General features: G+C 59.5%; 1 protein-coding gene across 1 annotated transcript in view; it reads left to right on the top strand.

The window, feature by feature from the left end:
* The window catches only part of LOC311198584 (carboxyl-terminal PDZ ligand of neuronal nitric oxide synthase protein-like), a gene marked incomplete at both ends in the record, with an annotated part of 28,854 nt that extends 16,536 nt beyond the window's left edge, over positions 1 to 12,318 (top strand). Inside the window, 9 exons of the mRNA XM_084272562.1 lie at positions 6,284 to 6,376; positions 6,673 to 6,731; positions 8,022 to 8,130; positions 8,518 to 8,659; positions 8,801 to 8,961; positions 9,565 to 9,732; positions 10,561 to 10,726; positions 11,037 to 11,394; positions 11,829 to 12,318. Coding sequence (XP_084128688.1) covers positions 6,284 to 6,376; positions 6,673 to 6,731; positions 8,022 to 8,130; positions 8,518 to 8,659; positions 8,801 to 8,961; positions 9,565 to 9,732; positions 10,561 to 10,726; positions 11,037 to 11,394; positions 11,829 to 12,318 — 1,746 coding nt within the window. The remainder of the gene's footprint in view (positions 1 to 6,283; positions 6,377 to 6,672; positions 6,732 to 8,021; positions 8,131 to 8,517; positions 8,660 to 8,800; positions 8,962 to 9,564; positions 9,733 to 10,560; positions 10,727 to 11,036; positions 11,395 to 11,828) is intronic.
* Positions 12,319 to 23,255: the final 10,937 nt, after the last annotated feature.

Here is a 23,255-nt window from a genome sequence, read left to right as displayed (position 1 = left end):
ACAGCTCAGCTCCAGTCATAGTGAAGACCTGACCACCAAGTTTGGTGTTCATAACGGGCTTGGCCAACAGAGCCCTCACTAGTGAGGGGCTTGGTGCCTCCAAGCAGCTGTGCCAGTGGCTGCATTCTGGCCCAGGGTGAGGGAGCACCAAGGGTGGCTTTGCCCCCTCTCTAAGGTGGCTGGCAGTGGTGTCACCAGCCAAGGCCCCATCCCATCATACCTGAGCAAGATGAGCAGAGCCTGGATAGCAGCCAGGTTCAACCAGGAGTCCAGATCATCAGACAGGCTCATGTTGATGGGACAGACCTGAGGCTGAGCCAGGTAGTCAGTCTTCAGGGTGGGATCAGCATAGTCCATGGCCAGGCACAGCTGAGCTGGAAACAAACACCAGGCCTCAGAAAGGGAGCAAAGCCCCAGAGCAGAGCTTAAATAGAGACCTGTGGGCAGGGTGTGGGTGGAGGTACCAGGTGAGGCTGGTCCCAGCCATTAACACCTCATCCCAGCTGGGCTGTGTGAAGTGGGAAGAGCCAGAGGTGTTAATGCAGCTCAGGGAGGTGGTTCCAGCATGGCAGCTGGGTTTGGTGGGAGGCTTTGGAGCAGGTGGAGTGTCCCCCAGCTAGATCCAAGTGCTGGAACAACATAATCCTTGAGTCCATCCCCTGCCCCTTGGCCAACCTGCAAGTACCTCTGCTTCCCTTCCCCAGCACCCAAAGAGCAGTTACCCCCTGAGAAAACTTTCAGAGGCGAGCAGGGCATCACCAGCCCAGCCCAACCGGCTCCGGCCCAAGGTCGGGCACAGGAGCACACGGAGCTGCTCCCCACACATCCTGGCACCCCAAGCCCAGGGCTGGAGCACACAGCTCTGGGGCTGTCCTGCCTCTCCAGGGAGAGCCTGGTCCTGCCTGGCTCTGCAGGCAGCCATGCCATTGCCAAGCACAGAACTAGGGATGGATAGATAAATAAATCCCTTGGGGTGAACTGTGGGGGTCACATCTCCTCGCTGCCCCTCCGAGGACTCCCAGAAGTCCAGCAGGGCCGGGGTAGCTCCTCAGCCCCCTCCTCCTGCGGTGCCCACGGGGATTTTGTTGGATGGTGGAAGGAGCGAATTTAAATGAGGAAAAAAAAGGGCTTTGGGTCTGTTGCCAACATTCTCCCTGCCTATTGTCCTCCCCTTCGGTCTCTGCTTTCCAGAGAGCAGTTTTATGTTTGCAGGGATCATAAATTCCCGGTTTTGCACGGGGCAGGAGGTACAGCCCTGCACCCAGCGCTTCCTGCGGCCCCTTTGTGTCCGTGTTGCCCAGTTACTGCCGCGCACCCCGGGCTATGCCCGGCCGCGCTCACACCGCCGCGGCCCGGGAGCGTGCGCCCCGCCGCCGGGCACGGCGAGGTCATCCATTCACACGGGCTCAGGCTTCCCAAGGAGAACAAAGACAAGGCCCTAACCCAGCGCTTCCCACTCGGAGGCTGTGAGGGAGCGGGCTGGAGCTGACCCCTGACAGCACTGCCGCCCGGGGAGGTGTGATGGGTTGCAGAAGGGGCCATGGTGACTCGGGGCTGGGGGGGGATCAGGAGCTGGACCACAGCCTGTGGTCCAAAGGGTGTGGGAACTGACACTGCTGCTTTGTCAGCACTGAAGTGTGTGCAGAGCTCAGGGGCTCGGCAGGAGGAGGGAGCAGGAGATGCTGTAGCATCAGTGCCAGGCAGCAGCGCTGGGGGTGTCAGTCACGCAAAGCGCAGCCGAGGAAACACCGTGTCTCAGGTAACACGGTGAGGGAGCCCTGGGACAGGCTGCCCAGGGGGTGTGGAGACTCCTTCTTCGGAGAGATTCCAGACCCATCTGGACACCTCCCTGTGCGACCTGTCCTGGGGACCCTGACGGATGCTGCTCAGGGCTGGGATGTGGCCGTGCACCAGCCTGAGAGAGGAGCAGGGACCTGTGGGTCCTGCCAGGGTGACACTGCCCGGAGCCAGGCTGTTAAGAGCAGAGCCGGGCGGATCGCCAGCCCCTCATTGCTGTGCTCCCGGTGCCTGTCCTGGGGGCAACATTTGGGAAGGGGCCGGGGCTGCTTTTCCCTGTGGGGCTGTTTATGGGCACATACACCCTGCAGCCATCCAGGCAGGGAGGAGCGAGGGGAGCCAGGCCAGGACACCAGGCTCCTACAGCTGCATGCAGCACCCATTCCCCAGCCTGCAGCACCTTCTTTCGGGCACACCAACAAAGGACTCACCCAGCAGCGACTGGGAGCACTGGTGAGCTCCTGTTTCACACACCTCAGAGCCTCTGCCTTGCCTTCCCACAGGACACCTCATGCTGCAAACCCCTTCTGAACCGGGCAGGGAGCGTGCCCGGGCTCTGCCAGCTCCCTGCTCTGACCCCCCAGCTCTTTATTAATAGGGAAGATGCATTTTTTGGAAACAGAGCCTGCCTCTAAGACTTGCAAACTCTCCATTTTATGACAGTTTTCATTTGCATAATGAAGGCCCTGATACCTTGGGTAATTAATCACATTAAGAATCACTTCCTTGAATAACTCTATTCATGCAGGTTGTTCTCGGGGCTGGAAACCGCACATGATTTCCAATGTGCATTAGCCCATCTCTTTCATCAGCAGATGGAAGCTGGTAACTGCATGTGTAATTTATATCTGCTTGGGTGGAATTGCCAGATGAAATATGCATTGCACGGGGCCATTAACATTTCTCCTCATCCCGGCTCGCGCTCGCGGGTAAGTTAATATTACATGCCGGCAGCGTGTGGGACCGTAGCAGAGGCAAGGACTCCAGCACGGGGGTTTGAAAGCAGGAATGGAAAGTATTCCAGGTCAGGCACGTCAGAAATAGAATTAATGAAGCTGCTAAATTAAATGAGATGCATTGCCCTTTCCTGACCTGCTTTTCCTTAATAAAATGTCCCGTCTCGTCTCCGGAGCTAAGCAAGCTGCCAGCCTTGCCTGCTGAACCGCTCCTAAGGGCAGCTCCAGAGCCTTTACCATCCCCTCAAGCTGCCAGCCTTGCCTGCTGAACCGCTCCTAAGGGCAGCTCCAGAGCCTTTACCATCCCCTCAAGCTGCCAGCCTTGCCTGCTGAACCGCTCCTAAGGGCAGCTCCAGAGCCTTTACCATCCCCTCAAGCCGCCAGCCTTGCCTGCTGAACCGCTCCTAAGGGCAGGTCCAGAGCCTTTACCATCTCCTAGGACAGCACATTCCCCCTGATAGCACAGGCAGTGAGAGCATAACCATCGGAAGGCAGCGGAGAAGCTGAACGCTGCTGCGTGGGTTTGGGTTTGTCGGTAGCCTTGACAAATTTTGGGAGGGGGTGGGGGGGAAGACATTGATTCCATAGTAAGAAAAGCAAATAAATCAGTGCCTAGACTTTGGTGTGTGAGGGCAGTGCCAGGACAGGCAGGGAGCCTCCTGCTCGGGTGTGCACTGCCTTCCGTGTGAGTGCTGTGACAGGAGACAGAGCCAGCTGTCTTGGAGAGCATTTTTTCAATGTGCTTTTCTGTCCTTCTATAAAACAGGGTTAGAATACTGATTCCTGCCTGCTAGGAAGCAATTAAATGACCAAAGCTGCATCCCATCTGCCTCTTACCTGTGGAGCTGGTGCAGTGTGGGCTGGGGGGGCATTCACCCAGCCCTGCTCCCGGGTCACGGGGTGACTGCTCAGCTGAGCTGCCCGTTGGCCAGGCCATCCTTCAGCTCCGGCTGCTTTGGAAAGGACTTGGGGGCCCCAACGGCTTTTAACTCCTCCCGGGCTGTGGGGATGGTGTGCTGTCCCTCTGCCAGTGGCAACGCACGAGCAGGACCGGCAAACTCATCGCTGGCGGTGCTGGGGCACGGGGCTGCACCCCGAGCAGAGCCCAGGGGGGCTGCCCATGGGTCAGAACGGCTTCAGGTGGAGTGTGAGGGGCCTGCGTGTCACCGGGGCGGGGGACAAGCTCCGAGCTCAGCCCCTGCCGCCCCATGTGCCCCTCCAGCCCCGGCTGGGGCAGCGCAGCTCAGCACCAGCCCGCAGGGGGGCACGGGCAGGGCGTGTGGGGCAGCTCCCGCCGGCTGCACGGACACGCTCTGCAGCGCTGGCTCCAGCCCTGGCCGGGCCCCGCTGCACCGGGAGGCAGCTGGAGGTCCCTGTGCTGACAGAGACTTCCCACCCCTCCTGGCAGCACCCGAGATGCGCTGCTGCTGCTGCTCCCGATTGTTCCTTTCTGTAGGAGAGAGAAAGGAAAAAAAGCATCGCCACAAAATCCAGGCTTGGACTTTGCTTGAAGCCTTTGAGTAAAGAGCCTTGTTTGAATGTAATTGCACCCCTGTTGCTACAAGGGGAAAATACGCTGTGTTGCTGGCTCTTTCTTGGAAAGCTCAGCTAGTATTTTCCCAGCCATTTGTCTCTAAAGAAAGATAAATAGCTCTTTAGCGGGCAGAACAATCCATCCCGGGTTTATTGACATTCATGCGAGCAGACAAGGAGAAACAGTTTGGCGGGGCTGAGTGCAGGGGAGGGGGGGAAGCGCCTGCCCGGCAGAGCTGGGAGCACCCAGAGAGGCTGGGCTGGGGGTGCTGGGCACCGAGGGGCTGCTTGGGTGGGGGGTGGGAGAAGCCCTCGCTGGTGCTGAGGCCAGCGAGCTCAGCCACCCATCCTTGTCCCCACAGATGTGTGCATCCCCCGTGGGGCCCGGGGGCCCGTGGTGGGCTCAGGGTGCACTCAGCACCACCTCACCCCTCATTTCACTTCTCCCTGTGAATATAAAATGTGTGGAGCAAATTCAGCTCCAGCTCCACACGTTAACGGTGCCATAGATAGGTTTTGTAAAGAGCTTGTCTGAGAGTAATAATTCACGGGCAGATCAAAAGGCTGTGGTTTAATCCAGGGTCTGTCTGCTACCAGCAACCTTGCAGAGTGCTGAGAATTCAATGAGCAGCATCAAAAGCCTGGCAAACGTGAACCCCCCCCCCCCCAGATCCCTGCCTGTGGGGCTGGCACAGCGAACGGTGGCTCTGAGGAGCTGGAAGGATGCAGAGCCTGGTGCCACACACCGACTCCTTCAACTTCAGGCTCCTGAAAGAGCTGCCTGGGCTCCCTTAACAACTCAGCTGCTACCTGCAGCTCCGCTGACTGGAGAGAGAGAGATAAGATTTCTAATTAGATGCCTAATTACACGGTGTCATTAAGCTTCAGGCTGCTCTGCCGCTCGGCATCGCCTCGTCCTCCACGGCTGCGCATCACAGTCTGATTCTCCAGAGCCGAGTGGCAGAGGCATCCCAGAGACAGTGATGGAGTGGCAGCAGCTCCTGTCCCGGGAGGTGTTTGGCTGTTCTCAGGGGGCTGCATCACCTGGCAGCTTAGCAGGAAAAGCTAAGCAGTGGTGTCCCCATGATGTCCCCTTGCCCAGTCCCAGCTCTGTCTCAGCACAGGTCACATTATCAGACTGCTAAAACAGGGATCTGTAACTCTGCTTTCCCACCAAGGTGACTGTCCATTGCCTTAATCCCAGGGATTTCTTTTTTTAATGGATATGTAGGGCTGTTCCTGCAGCTCCACGAACCAGAACAGGTGTGCTGGTTCAGATAAACTGGGGATCAGGCCCTGGGGAAGCTGGATTTCAGATAGGGACTGTGAAAATTACGGGGTGTCAAAATGGGCAAGCCAAAAGCTGAGCCTAAACGGGCTGGGAAAGGTCAGAGCTGTACATGTGGGTCCCAGTGTTGGGAGGGCTCTGCCAGGTGTGAACACTGCTGGTTTAACACTGAAGTAAGGGCAGGGTGCAGGCACCCACGGGTGAGGAGCTGGGGTTTCCTCCAGAGATACTGAGCCCATGGAGGTTAATCTGATTATTTAAATGATGGAGGTATAATTGCATTATTGCCACCCATCTGGCCTCCCTGCAGCTCCTGAGGGATTTTATATTCCCTGTGCTGCAGCACCCACACACAAGGGCACTGGAGGGAATCCCTGCGTGGTGGGTGCAGCAGGTGCCACCTCCCTGCCAAGCCTTGGGCACAGAGTCCCCCTGGACCAGGCATGGCAGCTGCATCAGGGAAGGGTTTCCCAGAGCCCAGTGTAGCCCAGTGGATTGAGCTCCCCTTGCCTTCTCCCAGGAGACACTCCTGACAAAGCCAGGATCCTGCCCAGCATCCCAGCTCCGACAGCAGGACCTTTTCTGAGCAGGATAAAGCACATTCCCTCTTCCACAGATGACATTTTCATGGAAAACCCTGACTAATACCACACCCTGTGCCAGGTACCCCCCAGTCCCCATCTTCTAACCCGGGTTTTGTTCCCACCAGTATGAATTCAAGGCCAAGAACATTAAGAAGAAGAAAGTGAGCATCATTGTGTCCGTGGACGGGGTGAAGGTGATTCTGCGCAAGAAGCAGAAGGTGAGACTCCTCCAGCCCCGCTGGGACCCTCGGGGCCAGAGCACCCAGGATATTGGCTTTGACCATGTCTGGGTATTCCTGCTGCTCAGGGTAGCCACACCTCTTACCAACACTGGTCAATTCTTACAAACCACCCAGAATTTTCACAACAAACCCCAGGAGAGCGATGAAACAGCCGTTGCTCATACAGGCATTGGGATTTTGGCTTGGGACAAGTGTGCTGCCCCCGGGGTTCCTGCCTGGAGCTCCATTTTTACCTGACTCAATGTAATTCTGTTTCTGCTCTCTGCTGACAGAGAAAGGAGTGGACCTGGGACGAGAGTAAGATGGTGGTGATGCACGATCCCGTGTACAGGTACGTGGCAGGGATTTACACCAGCCCCCAGCCATCCATATCCATCCTCCTGCCTGCTGAGTTACCTCCAGTGAGGCTGGCTTGCCAAAAACTAACAAAGGTGCAAAACTCCTGCTGATGAGGAACCCTTTCCATGCGCTTTTGAGAGTGAGATGGACTGACGAGGCTTGGAAGCTGCCTCTGCTTTGAACAGGGTTAGACTAGAAGACCCCTCGAGATGCCTTCAGCCCGAATTGCTCACTTACCTTGACTCTGAAGACAGGCTTCCCATGGTTTTCCTTCAGAGCAGGGCTCACTCTGTGCTTCTGAGGAAGGGCCTTACTCGGAGGTGTAAGTGCCCACAGGAAATTAGCCCATACAGGACACAGTAAGACAGCACCCACCCTCCCACCAGAGGATACCAAAGTACTCTGGAGAGCACAAGCCCTCCCCAGATGCCTGAGGAGCTGTCAGTGGTGGCCTCCTTGAAGCCCTGCAGTGGTGCATGGCCTAAGGACACAGTTCCAAGCACAGGCTGGGCCTGTCAGGGCACTGATGGTCCCACAGCCCAGGTCTGGGATCACCAGCACTGGATTTCTGGGTGGGAGCCCCAAGGAGCAGAGGACATGCTGATACATTACCCCTCACTGCTGGCAGTTTGTGTGGGTTATTGCAAGAGGTGGCACATGGGCATCAGCTGCTCCAACTGCAAGGAGAACGCCAGTGACTGAGGAGAAGAAAAGCATCTCAGGCATCCATCCTCTCCGTTGCTTCTCTGCTCAGAGCTGAACTCGTCACATCTTTACCTAGTTAAATATATAAAAAGGTCTTTTTAAAATGGTTTTGCAGCACGGGGAGGAGAAAGAGTCAGTGAGAGAAACCATGCCAGCTGGAGCAGTGTCCTTAGGAGAGGCGGCCAGGGGATGCTGGCCTCTGTGCTGTGCCACCTGCCCGCTGCGGAGAACGGGCCCACGCTGGGGTGGGCAGGACCATCCCTGCACAGGCACTTGTGCCACACTGCAGCAGGACAGGGATTCATTCCTGGGGCTAAAAATACTAGAGTTTGTTTTTTTTTTTAGCTTTCCCTCAGCTTCTTTCAAAAGCTCCTGCCTGTTTCAGGCAGGTTTCCCATCAAGCCAGGTGTCCTATCTAAATCTGTCCCCTCCTGCCTTGAGCATTGCAGGAGAGGCCATGCACCATCACCACCTCAGTCCTGCAGCCCAGGGTGCTGAGCCTGCCGGTCCCAGGCACACATGGGAGCCTTTGAGGCTCCTCAGGGTGTTTAATTCTGTTTGTCTCTCTCCCACCTAGAATCTTCTACGTGTCTCACGACTCACAAGACCTGAAGATATTTAGTTACATCGCGAGGGATGGCGCTAACAACTCCTTCAGGTGCAACGTCTTCAAGTCGAAGAAGAAGGTAGGATGCTGCCAGGGCTGCAGCGGGGTCCCCCCTGGGTGAGAGGTCTCCAAGGGACCTTGCACCAGCCAAAGCAGCTGTGGGGTCAGAGGGTGCAGATCCCTGGGGAGAGACCGAGTGCCAGTGCTGGATGTCCCTGAAATGAAAGTGGCTGGTGCCTGTCCCCTCCTGCCCAGCCCCTCAGCCTCAACCCAGAGCACCCGGGCAGGGGCTGGAGGGATGCCACGAGCAGGGCCGGCTGTGGGCAGTGCCGGGTCCCCTGGCACAGAAGGAGCTCTGGCAGCATGTGGCAGCCCTGGGGCGAGAAGCGGGGCGAAGGCTCCTGGTTTGCCCCGGGGCCGGCAGCGGGGTGCCGCGGTGCTGAGCTGCACCCGGTTTGCTCCGCAGAGCCAGGCCATGCGGGTGGTGCGCACGGTGGGCCAGGCCTTCGAGGTGTGTCACAAGCTGAGCCTGCAGCACGCCCTGCAGAACGCCGACGGGCAGGCGGACGGCGCCAGCGACAAGTCGGCCGAGGAGCAGCCGCTGGAAGGTGATGCACCGGCTCGTCCTGGGAGCACCCAGCAAGTCCTGGCCCTTGTCCCCAGCTGCCACCCTGGCTGCCCACCCTGGTCCTTGCTGCGACCCTGGGGGCAGGACGGGGCTGGGGTTTATTCCTCCATCTCCTTTGAAGTTCACCAGATAAAGGGCTCCAAGGTGACGGACGCGGATGAGGTTGGCATCGACTCTGACGGCATCTGTGTCCCCGAGAGAGGATCTGGGGAGCTGCCCACTGCCAGGGGGGACCTGGGCATGCTGAAACCTGGGCAAACCTCAAAGGATAAGAACTGCCAGGTAAAGGGGGGGTGGGCTGGGGGACAGTCCATGCCACTGCTGGTTGCACCACTTGCGGTCACTCTATCGTTGCTTGAGGAGGAGGAGCTTAAAGGAGACCCCATTGCAGACCCCCACTCCCTGCTCCCTGCTTCTTGCTTTACCTGCAGCTAAGCCATGCTGGGGTGGGGGGATAGGTGAGAGCTGGGGCACACGGTGCCTGGGGCTGCACAGGCTTCAAATGCAGCCCTGGAGAGCCCACTGGTACAGGCAGGGCAGAGCATGGGGGGCTCTGCTGGAGCAGTCACCCAGTGCTAGGGAGGGGAGGGCAGGCAGGACCCCCCACCCCTGGCCCCATAGCTTCAGGCCACAGGAAACCACCTGGCCTGGGGAAGGCAGTGGGTATTCTGGTCTCCTCCGGGACCCCCTGCCTGGGGATCTGCCCTCCCTGCTCAGACCTGCAGCGCCTGATGCCAAGCCCAGTGCTGTCCCCTCAACAGCCCCTTGGTGCTGGGGGTGTGGGGGCTGCGCTGCCTTACTGGGGGCAGTGCCATGGGGAAGCACAATCCCTACCCCGGCCCGAGCTGGTCACTCTGCTCACCCTGCCCATTTCTTTGTGCCCAGGATGCTGAGAACTGCTCCCTGCACCCCGCCAGCTCCCAGCAGCTGCTCAGCCCGAGCAGCCCTTGCTCCTCAGCCTCCATCACCCCACTGGCCTCCCAGCACTGCCTCCAGCTGCTCCAGCAGCAGCTCCTCCAGCAGCAGCAGCAGACGCAGGTGGCCGTGGCCCAGGTACGTGTCCTGCCCCCACCTCGGGTGGCACCAGCCCTTCTCCTCTCCCTGCTCCAGCCTCTGGCCAGGCCAGGTTGGGCTGGCAGCAGGGACAGGCACCCCGTGCTGGGAAGGGAGTGATGTGGGGAGCTTGCAGCATCACTTGCAGCATCGCTCACAGTGTAGCTTGCAGTACAGCTTGCAGCACTGTCTGCAGCATCCCTTGCAGTACAGCTCCCGGTATAGCTCCCGGTATCCATCGCTCGTGGGGCTCCCCCCAGCAGGGCCCCCTCGAGCCCCCGTCCCATCTCTCTTTTGGACGCGGCCCCCCCGCCCCAGTGTCTCTGCTCCAAACCGGCCCCCGAGCGGGGCCCCGCCGGCCGCCTCCCCGGCTCGTTTCACCGTACCGGGGGCAGCGCTTCCCCCTTCCCGGGATGCGGCCGCATCGCCCCGCCCGCGGCTCCACCGGGACGGACCGGAGGGGACCTGCGGGGCCGGCAGGGGGCGCTCGAGCGCCGCCGCTCCCGGAGATCCCGGGGATGCTCGGCCCGGCCCCGCATCTCCCGCACCGCACCGCCCCGCACCGCATCGCCCCGCACGTCCCATCGCGCACTGCCCCGCCCCGCATCTCCCATCCCGCATCGCCTCGCCCCGGTCCGCATCTCCCGCTCCCTCCCCGCATCGCCCATCCCGTCCCGCACCGCATCGCCCCGGCCCGCATCTCCCGCTCCCTCCCCGCATCGCCCCGGTCCCATCCCGCATCTCCCATCCCGCACCTCTCCGCCCCGTCCCGGCCCACACCTGTCCACTCCATCTCCCGGTGCCGCCCCGCACCGCCCTGTCCCGCAGGTGCAGCTCCTGAAGGACCAGCTGGCGGCCGAAACGGCGGCGCGGATCGAAGCTCAGGCCCGGGTACGGCAGCTGCTGCTGACCAACCGCGACCTGCTGCAGCACGTCTCCCTGCTGGTGCGGCAGCTGACGGTGCTGGAAGCCCGGGAGCAACACCGGCAGCCGGGTGAGCACAGTGACCCCTCACGGGGAGGGGGGCTGTTTGGGTGCTCCCTGCACCATCCCTTTCGAGCATCTCTGCACCTGTTGTGCTCCCATGGACCAGTCAGGGTGCTCCCAGTATGAGCCCAGCAGGCTCTGGGGGGGCTTCAGAGCATCTCTGCACCCCTCCTGGTCATAGGGAGCAGCTGGGGCACTCCCAGTACCATCCCAGCAGGCTCTGGGGGAATTTGGAGCATCTGCACCCCTCGTGGTCATGGGGAGCAGCTGGGTTGGGGGTCCCCAGCTCCTGACACGCTCCTTGTCTCTTACACCAGTTGACCGCTCCTTGCAAAACCTGTCCCTGGCTCAGTCCCTCTCCCTGAACCTGAAGAACCACTACAGCCTGGATGTCCACCTGCCATCCACCTCCACCCCCGCCAGCATCCTGGGCAGCCCCGTGGCCCCCGGCTCGCTCCCAGCCCTGGGCCCCGGGGACTCCTACCTCAACCTCCTCAGCCTGGAGCGGGGCGCCCGCCGCTACGGCAGCAGGGAGGGGGACGAGTGCCTGGCTGTGCTGGAGGCGCAGGACGGGCTCAGCCGGCGCGTGGAAGGCTCCGAGGTCACCGAGTTCACCCTGCTCAACGGGAGCAGCCGGCAGAAGGCAGACGACGCAGACAGAGGGGACGAGGACAGGTAGGATGGGCCTCTATGTCCCACCAGCTGGAGCAGGAACACCCCCAGCAGACCCTCCTGCTCCCCACCGCTGTCCTGGCAGAGACCCTGCTGCATAGGATGCATTTTGGAGGGCTCTGGCAACAGACCCTGCAGAGGGGTGGGGGTGAGGGGCTGGGTTCTGGGTGCTCGGGCAGCAACAGGCAGCCCAGGGGCTGTGTGCTGGCTTGGGTGCAATAAGCTGGGGAAGGAACCCACCATGTCCCTCCCTGTGGGGTCACTGCCGGCCCTGTGCCCGTCCCCCTGCCACCAAACAGTCATTGCCACATCACCAGCATCTGCAGGCAATTGGTTGCATGATGGGACCCAGCAAACGTCCTTTGGAGACCCCAGGGCAGCAGCCCAAGCCCCCCATGCAGGTATTTACCTGTCACCTTCCCTCTCTGCTTTCCCAGGAGGCAGCAGCCCATTCCCAAGCTCAACCCACCACCGCCCATCCTGCGCAAAAGGTCCAGCAAGACCTCCCCAAGCCTGGAAGTGGAGGTGAAGCCCGAGAGCGCTGCCCACGTGAGCTTACCCAGCCCCAGCATCTCCAGCCTCACCAGCATCACTGCCAGCTCACTCACCCTCTTGGACCCTGAGGCAAGGACTCCCGCACGGAGCACTGCCTCCAGCACGGAGCCCGTCCCTGCTGGGACCTGCCAACGCACTCTGGGCAAGGACAGGACTGGAGAGAGTGGGCAGATGTCCCCCCTGGCCAGCATCCGCGACCCCGCAGCCAGCGAGGCCCTGGCCAAGGACTTGGCCTCCCTGGCCAGCCCCATGGACAGCACTCTGCCCTTCTCCCCTCTGGACGACACCTGCTTGCACATCAGCTTCTCAGAAGATGAGCTGCTCGAACCAGAGCTGGGCACTGCCGGGGGTCCCAGCAGGGTCCCCTCTTAGTGGGACCACAGTAGGTGGCCGCTGGCTGGCAGGCTGTCCTGGCAGCTCCATCCACACCGCTCCACCAGCCCACATTGGGGGTGGTGGCTCCTGGGCCCAGGCTGGAAGGCAGATCCCTGTGCTGTCCCCATCCCATGCAGCAGCTTCTCCTGCCTCATACTGGGCTGCCATGCAGGACACACTGCAGCCAGCCCATGCCTGGGTCTGCACTGGCTCACCCTGCCTCCCCGCTGCCTGTCCTGTCCCTGCCCACTCTGCCACCAGGCCTCTCTCTGCTGCTGCCTGGCAGAGGCACGTTCCTGGTTCATCACTACATCCCTGTGCTGGCCAGGTGGCTGCAGGCAGCCCCACGCCAGCCCCAGCCTTCCCAGTGCCTTTCCCAGCTCCTGGCAGGGTGCTGTGGGGCAGCTGGGGGGTGAGGAGCTGGCAGCCAGTGCTGCTGGAGCCAGGGCACGCCGGATGGGGACGGCTGGTGCTGGTTTGCCTTGCTCTGGGAGGGTTCCCACCCAGCCAGCATCCCCAGGGGCTGAACAATGGGTGCAGGGGCACAGCACAGGGCTGTGGGCACGAGGCTGCTGCCACCACCCCGGTCCATCGGTTGCCACCCGCAGTGGCAGTGCGAGTGGGACCTCACTGTACAGCCACTCCCCGAGGTGGGTCCCAGGCTGTGACCGTGCCACTACAGACCCAAATCTCCCCAGCACAGCCTGGGCCCACCAGTGCCATGCTGCATCCAGCCCTGCTCCTGGGGACGGCAGCCCCACAGCTGTGTCCCTGCACGGCAACGCCACCACTGCCCCCTCCACAGGTGCCTTTTCCCATTCCCAGCACCCACTGCCCACGCCAGCCAGGGCCACCCCCAGAGAGCTCTAATCGGGTGCAGGGCTGGCCCTGGGAGCCCACTGCTGCGGCAGGGGAGCCCCCGGAGGGAGGGTGTACTCCACAGCCTGGGGCAGGGGTGGGAGAGACCCCACGTACCTCACCAGGCTGCTGGGGGCTGCAGGCAGGAGGCTGCTCCATTGTGTTGATTTTAGGGTGTTAGGGTGCAGTTTGGGATTGGTCTTGGAAGTGTGAGTGTCCTGGGATAAGTTAAGGGAAGAACCCAGCCCTGGGTGAGGGATGGAGGCGAGGCCCTGGCAGTGCCCCGTGTCCCCTTCAGCCCAGGCAGGTTTGGGGAGGGTACCTGAGGAGATGCTCATCCACCTCGGGTGTCTGCGAGAGGGTGTTGGGAAAGTCTTGGAGGGTGGAGTGGGGGAAGTGTCAAGCAGAAATGGAGACTCGGAGTAGCCACACTGCCTGTTCCTGGCACAGCCCTGCTCCCACGGGGACGGGGGTGAGGGGACACGCGCCCTGGGCCAGCCACAGCAAAGCCACAGCTGGCTGAGAAGAGGTGAGTGGGGACTGGTGGCATCGCCACCGGTGACTGGGCTGTCCCATAGTGTGACAGGCAGAGAGCAGCCCGTCTGTAGGGAAGCAGAATGGTGCCGTTTGTAACTGACTTTTAAAGGAAACAATAAAGGTGTCTGATTTGCAGAGCAGGTGCTGTTATCTGTGCCCCCCCCCCCAGGCCCACACACAGGGAGCCGGGGCAGAACTGCTGCCCCAGGGTGGATTTGGGGTCCCTCGGGACCTGCTGGGTCCCTGCTGGGAACGGCAGCTCCCAAACCAGCAGCTGCTGCCCTGCACCCTCCTGTCCAACAGCCCCTTCTCCTCCTCACAGCATCAGGGACAGGCACTGTTCTGTGTCCCCACACAAGGGATGGGTTTCTGGTTCAGGGACAAGCCATTCCCAACGCAAGCCCCTGCCCCACACCCACAGCCCCCACACAGGCTGCACCACTGCCTGAAGCAGCCCCAGGCAGGGCCCTGCTCCCCACAACCCCCTCAGCCCTTCCTTGTCCCTGTTCCTGCTCCCAAAATACATCACGGGGTGGGAGTGCCATGGGTGGAGGTGGCAAAGCTGGGGGTGGGATCAGCCACATACCAGTGGTGTTGGGACCCCACAGGGGCTGCCCACAACTGAGGGGAGCAAGAGACCCCTGCCCTCTGCATCACCCCAGCCCCTCCGAGATGGGGAAAGGAATCCATGGCCGATTCAGGGGCTGGGGACCCGGCCCAACTGTGCCCCCATTGCATGAGGGGGAACCCAGCCCCACTCTGGGGGCTGAACAGACCCAGCACCCAGGATGCTGCCAGGGTCTTGGGGCCACACTCCATCCCTCCCGGAGCGGGTGCTGCCTCTGGCACGACAGGACCAGGAGCAGGGAGCCCTTTCCCCAGGCCCACCGCAGACATCTGCCTGGGGGGCCGCCCGCACGGGGAGGGGCCACTTCCAGCCCAGCATCTTATTATGCTTCCTTCATGGGAAGAAACTTTTTCCTTTGCTGTCTGGTAAGCTGCTAGCAATCATCAGGCAGGCAGGTGGTAAAGATTCATATCCATCAAACAATGCCATTTAGTTTGTAACCTGTGACTAAATCTGGTGTTAGCTTTAATTTCAGAGTCTGCTTTAGGGCTCGCTTGTTAATCTCTATGCAAAGCAGATGAAATGAATATGCAGCATTTTGGATGTAATTGTACGGCTTCAATTCAGCACTATAATTTTCCAAACAGGATCTTGCAATCAAGCTTCTATTCATTAGTGTATAAACAATTTAGTTTCTCAGCTCTCCAGTATGCCAATCATCTCAATGGAGTGAGCATCTCCGACAAAAAGAGGAGGAAAGTTTCCTTTGTGTAACAGAGGTAAAAGTTGCTCTGTACTTCAGACAATTCCCACCCAGCAGATCCAGGCCGGTCCCTGCTGCCCCACAGCACTGACCAGCTGCAAATGGCATCCCTGGGGGGTGATGCCCCAGTGACCTCCCAGCCAACGTAGCCCCCAGCACCCCGGGAACTCTGCGCTGAGAGCCCAAGAGAGGAGCCTGGAGCCTGCAGGATCAGGCTGCCTGGAAAGGTGTGACCATGCCACACCTTGGCACTACCTGGTGATGCTCAGGGGTCCCCGAGGGCTGCTCTCCCGGGCTCTAGGGAGGGGGTTTCCATTCCAGCCCAACCCCCTGCACATCCCCATATCCCCCTGTGCCAGCTCAGCTTCCCAACCAGCACCACAGGACAGCGCAGCAGCAGGATGCTCCACACCCAGGGCCAATGGGAGTTCCCCCCATGGAGGACGGAGCCGAGCAGGGATGGCAGTGGGTGGGGGGCAGGTTTTGGTCTTAGGGGCTCATCCCCCTCACAGCTGGGTGCTTTCTCAGGTGGGGACCCACAGGTGCTGCACACACACACACAGGCGCACCCAGCACCCAGCCACATCCCCATCCCTCCGCACCCACCATCGCTGCTCGGAGGGACCGGCCCAGAGCCTCCACAAAGGGAAGCGCCGTCAGCGGAGCCGCTCAGCGCGCTCTCCCTTTCCAAATGAATATCGACAGTGCTAATTACAGGCCGCCATGCAGACAGCTTATTAGCTTGTCACAAAAAGACGGTATTGAACTCAGAGCCCGCGGTATTCACAGAGCGCAGCAAGACGCTCCCCAGACAGCACAGCGAACCAGGCAGGCGAACAACCTCCAGCAAAACTAATTACTTCCTGATTGTCTACGGCCACCCACTGGGTATAATAGTATAGACTAAATTTGGCATATACATAACTAAGCACTCGGCACCAATTTGGCATACAATAATCATCCTCTGTGTTGCATAATTAAAATCTGATCACTTGGAATAATTATTTCATATTCCCGGTACCGGGCAGGGATTGAGTGATGCGGCGTGGCGGGGGCACGGGACGGAACCGGCGCTGTCACACCTCCGGGGAGGATGTTATGGCTCCAGGCATGGTGAGACCATGGCTCGGCATCCAACGGTGCCAGTAACCTCATGGGCAGGATGCTGTGATGCACCAAGGATGCTCTGGCTGTGGAGGAGCTGGAGTCACCATAATTCTGCTGCTCTGCAGTGCTGAGCACCGACCCTACACCTCAAGGATGCTCTGGCTGTGGAGGAGCTGGAGTCACCATAACTGCTGCTCTGCAGTGCTGAGCACCGACCCTGCGTGCCCTCTGGGGCAGGGAAGGGTGATACCCACTCAGGACAGGCTGTCCCCATGTCCCCAAGCAAACACTCTTCACATTGACCTTTCCAGGCAGGCTCCTGCCCCGCTGCCCGCCCGGCCGGGATGCTCATCGCCCAGCCCCATTGTGCTCACACGTCTGCTAAAGGCATTTGGAAAGACACAGCAATAAAAAAATAAAAATCAAGTGGAACGTGTGTGTCTAATCCATTAACTTCCTCCAGCAGCTCCCCGGGGAAGCCAGCGAGGAGGAGAAAGAATACGTGGATATTGCACGCGCCCTGGCACCTTGTCCCCAGGCCAGCCCCGCCGCTGGCCGCTGCCACCGGCTCATAAATCACAGCAGGCGACAGCGTTTCACAGCTCGCTTCCCAGCCAGGATATGGCCATTCCTGCTGATTACACGGCCGGCGCGCGGGGGAAGCTGCATCTCCCACTTCCAGGAAGGGAGGCTCCGCAAGGAAAGAGGCATTGATAAAAAAGAAGAACGAAATCAGCTTTGTTCGTGCTGCGAATCTCCCATTGTTCCTGCTGCGGCCGCCGGCCCGCGCTGGAGAAAGTATTTCCTCAGCAATAAATCTCCCGGGCTCCTTGCAGCCCTTGTCTTGGCTCCGCACCCTCCCCAGGTTGTTTTGAAAGAAAAAGCAGCTTTTGCCACGGGTCCCTGGGGGGTGTGCAGTGCAGTTGGGCTGTGCAGTGCAAGCAGGGGGTGATCTGAGGGATGGGGCACTCCCCAGGGCAGGGGATGGAAGGCTGGTGCCCATCGCAGGGGTGTCTAGCCTGTTCCCAGCCAACACCGCACCAGGGGACCTGCGCTGTCTCTCCCAAGAGCTTTACTCTGTTCCCATCCCAGAGCCTGCGTCCTCCTGGGGAAAGCAGATCTGACCGGGGCCACGCTAATCCCAGCGCCGAAAGGCAGAGCTCGCAGCGGCCAAGCACTTGAAATACAGGAGTCGGGCTGACAGTCGTACAAGAAAAATAGATCAAGTTTCCAAGAAAATAGAGGCAAGCTGATCTGATTTTCATCAGCATCTTCAGCCGCCTTTCGGGAAGCCCCAGCCCGCTCCTCATTCCTGCTCTCCGCTTTACAAACCACTTAATTCCTTGTTGCTTTGGAAACCCTCACAAAGACCCTCTGCATCCCCCAAAATAACGAGCAACAGATGCTGCTTTGACCTCAGCAACTTCCTGGAAACATACATTTGTCAAAATAAAAATAAAAAGATTAATGTTGAGGAAGGCTCCTAAATTATAAGGAAATAGGAGACCGAGCGCCCGGCCGTGCACGCTGCCGTTGGAAGAGGCTGAGCCCTCGTGCAGCACCAAACCCCAGGGCCAGCCAGGGAAGGGGTGCAGGACTGGGAGTCCCTGAACCCCTTTTGCCTTTGGCAGCTGGGACAAGCTGCAGCTGGTGCAGGCTGTGCTGGTGCTGTGGGGTCCCTACCTGCCCCACACAGTGTGCCCAGAGGGGCTTCAGTCCAGGAGTGACATTCTACCACCTTGCTTCAAGTCAGTTTTGCAAGAATAGTTCGAGAATAAACACAGAAACACCTTCAGTGTGAGAGCTGTCCCCACACAGCCCCCCAAGAATGGTCCAGCATCACCCCCCACAGCATGAGTTACATGGGACACATGCTCAGTCCTCATCCCACCCACGTTTCTCGGCTCATGGGAGCAACTGGTCCCCTTCTCAGAGCTTTAAGCACCCTCTGTCCACCCCACAGGCAGGAGGTGTGCAAGGAACAGAACTTTGTGGGTTTGTGTGCTCAAATGGCAGCAGCTCCACGCTCACCCTGTTGCTGCAGGATACAGGGCTGAGGTACAAGCACTTGCCAGCAGCACATGTGATGCCCACCAAGGGACAAGGGCATCACAAGGTGAGTGACACAGCCTGATCTGTGGCACAACACACACACACACACACACCCTGCACCCCCAACCCTGCAGCACTCACCAGAGCGGCAGGCAGGCTGGCTCCACAGGCTCCATGCAGGAGAAGCCTCTTTTGCCCCCAGCTTTATAAGATCAGCCAGAAACGAGCTGCTGGGAAAGGCTTCACCTGGTGTGAGGTGGGCTGGGAGGTCCTGGGGCTTTGGGGCACCTGGAGCAAGAGTATCATGGGCACAGCAGTCATCCTCATCCTCATCCCCATCCTCATCGTCATCCCCATTCCCATCTCCATCCCCATCCTGGTTTCCCCCAGCTTTCTGCTGCTCCATTACAAGACCTGACTGTGGGACCCGAGGGACATCCCTCCCCTGAGGGTGTTTTGTCCATGGGGACCCCGTACCCAGGCTGGGGTGCACCCGTCTCGGCGAGATGCTGCAGCCCCCCCAGGATGATGCTGCCACGCCGCAGGCAGTGGCTGCAGGAGGGTGAGTGGTGGGAGGGCGCTGAGGGACCATCCCCCAGCCTGCTCCGGGGATGTGGCAGCAGCACAGGGGTCGGCACGGCCCGGCTGCTCCCGTGCCAGCACCGTGGGGTTCACCGGGTGCCGCTGTGCCGGGAATGCAAATCCTGGCCCAGGCTGGGCTGGGGGCTCTGCCTTCCCCAGCACCAGCCGGGATTCCTGCTGTAGCTATGGCAACGGCCATATACATTTACATATTCTTCCGTTAATCACGGGGACATCCAGAGCAAGTGTCTTCACCGGGGTTGGCTCCATCCTGCTGAAGGAGGGCGGCTGCGTTCCCCACCCCATCCCCACGGCTGCTTCCCCATGCAGAGCAAATCCAGAGGCTGGTTACAGAGCCCTGCATCACTGCAGCTGCTCTCCTGCCATCCCTGTGGCTGGCATGATACCGTCCCTGTGAGCCCAGCCAGTGGTGGGAGCAGTGGAAACCCCCGATGCAGCTGCTCCAGTTTGGCCCTATGGTCCCTTTTCCCCCCCCCACTCCCCACAGTGATGCAGCAGTTCAGCCAGACCCAATCCTGCCCTTGTACCAGCTCCTGGGTGAAACCCCCTTGGGAGGAGAAAAATCAACCCCCTGTCTGCTCAAGATGTCTTTGTCCTCATCTCTGTCATCCATAAAGGATCCAGAGTGGTTGGATCAGCTGGAGATGTCCACACTTATCCACATCAACCCCACCTCGGGGACTGTGGTTCCCAGTTTCCTCCACCCACCCACTGCAGTGGGGTTTGCACTTTGAGACCAAACTCGGCCCCATGGGGTGGGGTGGGGAGTTTACTTCCACTGGAGCAGGCAGGGAGAGCACAAACCCCGTGCAAAGGAGGCAAAGCAAAGCTGTACCCAGGGAGCGTGTGCTGCAGGGACATGGAATTTCCCAGAGCCAGCACGGCTGCGGGACGGCCGTTCCCAGCGTGGAGGAGACCCCGTGCCCTGTGGCTCGTGGGAGACGGGGTGGGAGCCCTGCTCAGCTGCTTTGCTCTCCAAAATAACATCCAGGGAGTGGATGTGGGACCCAGGGGGTGCAGACATGCTCCCAAGCCGGAGCAAAGCTTGGCAGCCCCGTCTCCTGCCCCCAGGGACAAGCCGGGAGCCGACTGCCTTTCTTGAAACAAAAGTTAAAGCAACTGGGAGATGCTTCTGCACTGTGTCCCATGGCCTCTCCCCACGCAGGTTGCAGAAGGGGGGCTGTCTTCCCTGCAAGGGAGAAGCCGCTGTGCACCCACCAGCCAGGGCAGGGTGCTGGAGCCCACGTGGGCGGCAGAGGGGAAAGAGCCTAAAAATGCCTTTCCATCACATTAACGCAGCCAAGAAATTGCCGGTGAGCTCACTGCGCCGGCAGGTGCGTGCGGGCACTGCCAGCTCCCGACACCGCTGCCAGGGGCCTGCTGTGCCAAGGGATAATGAGAGCCGAGCCGGAGCACGGGCACAGCCAGCCCCGCTGGCTCCCAGCGCGGCAGCGCGTGCCGAGGACGCTGGCTGCGCCCCGGCTGCCTCCTGCCTCCCCGTGTTGCTCAGCCCCAAGGTTTTGCTTTGCAGGGTACAGCTGGCAGCACCTCTGCACTGCCAGAAGCCAAGGGGTCCATCCTGAGCCAGGAAAAGGAGCTCATTCCCTGAGTTACAGGGAGGAGAAGAGTCATTGCAGGGGATCATACTAACTGCTCCCTTGCGCAGGGCATCGCACCTCCGGCCATTCCTGTGCCCCAGCAGGAGCTCGTGTCATAGCTGGGAGTCCCTGAGGGACACTCGATGGCTGCTGCCCTCACCCTGAGCTCCTCTCACAGCCCTGGGCACATTTTCCATGCATGCTGGATCTGCCGGAGGGCTCGGAGCAGCCCTGCCCCGGCCCCACGCCGCCAGGATTTAAGACCCACCAGTTTCCTCTGCCCTTTCCACTGAACCAACCCACAGAAAGTTTTATAAACTTGAGGAAACGCGAGTCAAAGCAGAAGGAGCCCGAAGCTGAGCCAAAGCGTGACCTCAGCAACCTCCCCTCTTTGTCCAGCCTGGGACCTCGTTATTATCTGTCAGCATTTGCTGAATCTCCTCCTTCGCGGGACGCACCAGGCCCTTCCGGAGGAGCCTCGCCACAGCCCGCGCTCCTCTAATGACTCTGTTATCTCTGCTGTTTCCAGCTCCGCTTCCCTCCGCCGGCGGAGGGGTGATGCCCTCCCCGAGCTGGCAGTCCCGGGGGAGCAGCGCCCTGGTCCACGCCTGTGCAGACCCCTCGTGGGATGGATTTATCCTGCTGGTCTGTGAGGTTTGGGCCATGCCCTGTCTGCAGGACTGGGCTCTCCCTACGCTCGTCAGAGCAGCAGTAGGAATGAGAATTGATGGAGCAGCTGAGCTCTCCACCAATTAACGCTATGCCCTGGATGCTACCCCATCCCATCCCATCCCATCCCATCCCATCCCATCCCATCCCATCCCATCCCCAGGCCTGATGGAAGGTAGGCAGAGCCCAGCAGAACGGGGGGCCAAGAGAAGATGGAGCACGGCTTGCTGTCTGAAGCATTAACCTGCCCGACATGAGGGCAGTGACAGGCAGGGAGTGTTTGGTGCAAAGGAAGGAAATGGAAGAATTAAATCCACAGAACTTCCCTGCTTTTGTTCTCCCTCCCACCCCCGCTCTTCTCCTTGGCCGCTCGCTCTTCTCGCTGGATGTGTATGGCTTGATACTACCCAAGCAAGCTGGAAACGGGGTATATCAGCTGAAAGCAATTTACTTTGAAATCCAGCTGCCAGATTTTCCTTCATTTGTTTACTTTTAAATGCTTTTTTAAAAGCCAAAGTACACAAGGCAGCCAAATTGCTGACATGTGTGCCGGGCCGGTACCCCGCAAATGCTGCATTCTTTCATGTCCTCCTGGGCTCAAATCCACTCATGTTTATTTAAAATACGTAGAACACTTCAGCACTATTAAGGACCATGTTTTATAGTAAATGGAAAAAGATTTCCTCACAGACCAAGGGGAGAAGAAAAGAATCACTTCGATTCAGTTTTGTTCTGACAGCACTTCGCCCACCGCACCCGGGCCCAGCCACCCACGGCCTGCTGCCGGGCCCGGCCCAGCGCCAGGCCCCGGTAGCTCTGGTTGCTCCTCAGGAGCTGCTGGTATGCTGGAAATGGTGGAGGCAGGTGGACTCTTATGGGGCTTGGTGGGCTTGGCCCTTCTGCCCCATGGATCCATGGGGCAGCTGGCCCATCACAGCTGAACAAAACCCCAAGATGGGGCCTGACGCTACCGAGGTTCCTGGTGGCTTTGGAGTCTGGTGGGAGCCATGCAGCTAGTGCCACCCACCAGCTTCCAGCTCAGCCCAGAACCTTCTCCCAGCACTTCACATGTCCATACATTGACCCCATGAGCTTCCAATGAGTGCACAGGATGTCACACCTATGAACCACGGCTACAGATGTGACACCCACCTGCCCCACCACCAAAAATGAGGCACTACGGACTTAATACAGACAACACACAATGATACATCCTCTCCAAGACCTTGTGAAGGTGCTGGAATGGGCAGCAAATAAGTATTTGAAGGACAGCGACAGCTAACTGGGACTATGTATGGAAGTAGGGATTCAAATTCAGATTTTAAGTGCATGAAATAAGGGCATTTTGAGAGGGGTTGAGGACAGAAGGGGCAGTTGCAGCTAATGCTACCTTCCCTCAGACCGTCCCTCCCTCCGCCGTTGACAGAGCTGAGCTCTGCAGGGAAACTAAGGATGCTCATCAGAAAGTGAAAACATCAACAAACAGCACATAAATCCTAGGGGCTATTGTCACTGCTCAGGCTTAAAGAAAAACCTGCTCCCAGTGACACAGAGGACAGTGGCTTTGCACACATGTGTTAGCAAGCCCTGGAGAGAGCTTCTTCCTAAAAGAAGAGGCGGCTGACGCAGCCAGCACTGCTCTGGTTTGTTTCCTAGCAAAAAGCCCAAGAAAGCAGGAACCCCTGCTTATTAGCTGTTAATCATTTGGAGTGCAGCACCTCCATAGCTTTACTGTAATTAGCCAGGCTAAGTAAATCTTCAAAAGGATTCCTCCAGCGGAGTCCCAGACTGGGATTATGTCATGCCCTGAACACAACATCCCACAACTGTTTTCACTCATGCTCAGAAGAAACAAAGGCTCTGAGCAAACGATGATGGGGAGCAGAGCGGGGTGTGCAAGGACAAGTGCTGAGCACTGGTCTACATGTGTTGTGGGGACTTCAGTTCCTGCAGCCACCTCCCTTGCTTCCCGCACGCAGCCGATTCCACACGCTGCACTGCCACAGCTGTCAACAACAGCTCAGAGCTGAAACCAGGGAGAGATCCCGGTGCTCAGAACTGGAGACACCCTGCCAGGGCTGCTCAGGGGGGTGCTGCTCCTCTCCTACTCCGGGGGAAGCAAGGAATCCCACCACCTTCCCCATCACAGAGCTGCTGGAATGCTCAGAGGGCAGAACGG

Source organism: Gallinula chloropus, assembly GCF_964237585.1.
Source record: "Gallinula chloropus genome assembly, chromosome: 18".
Taxonomy (NCBI): domain Eukaryota; kingdom Metazoa; phylum Chordata; class Aves; order Gruiformes; family Rallidae; genus Gallinula; species Gallinula chloropus.
This window is presented reverse-complemented; position numbering and strand designations above follow the sequence as displayed.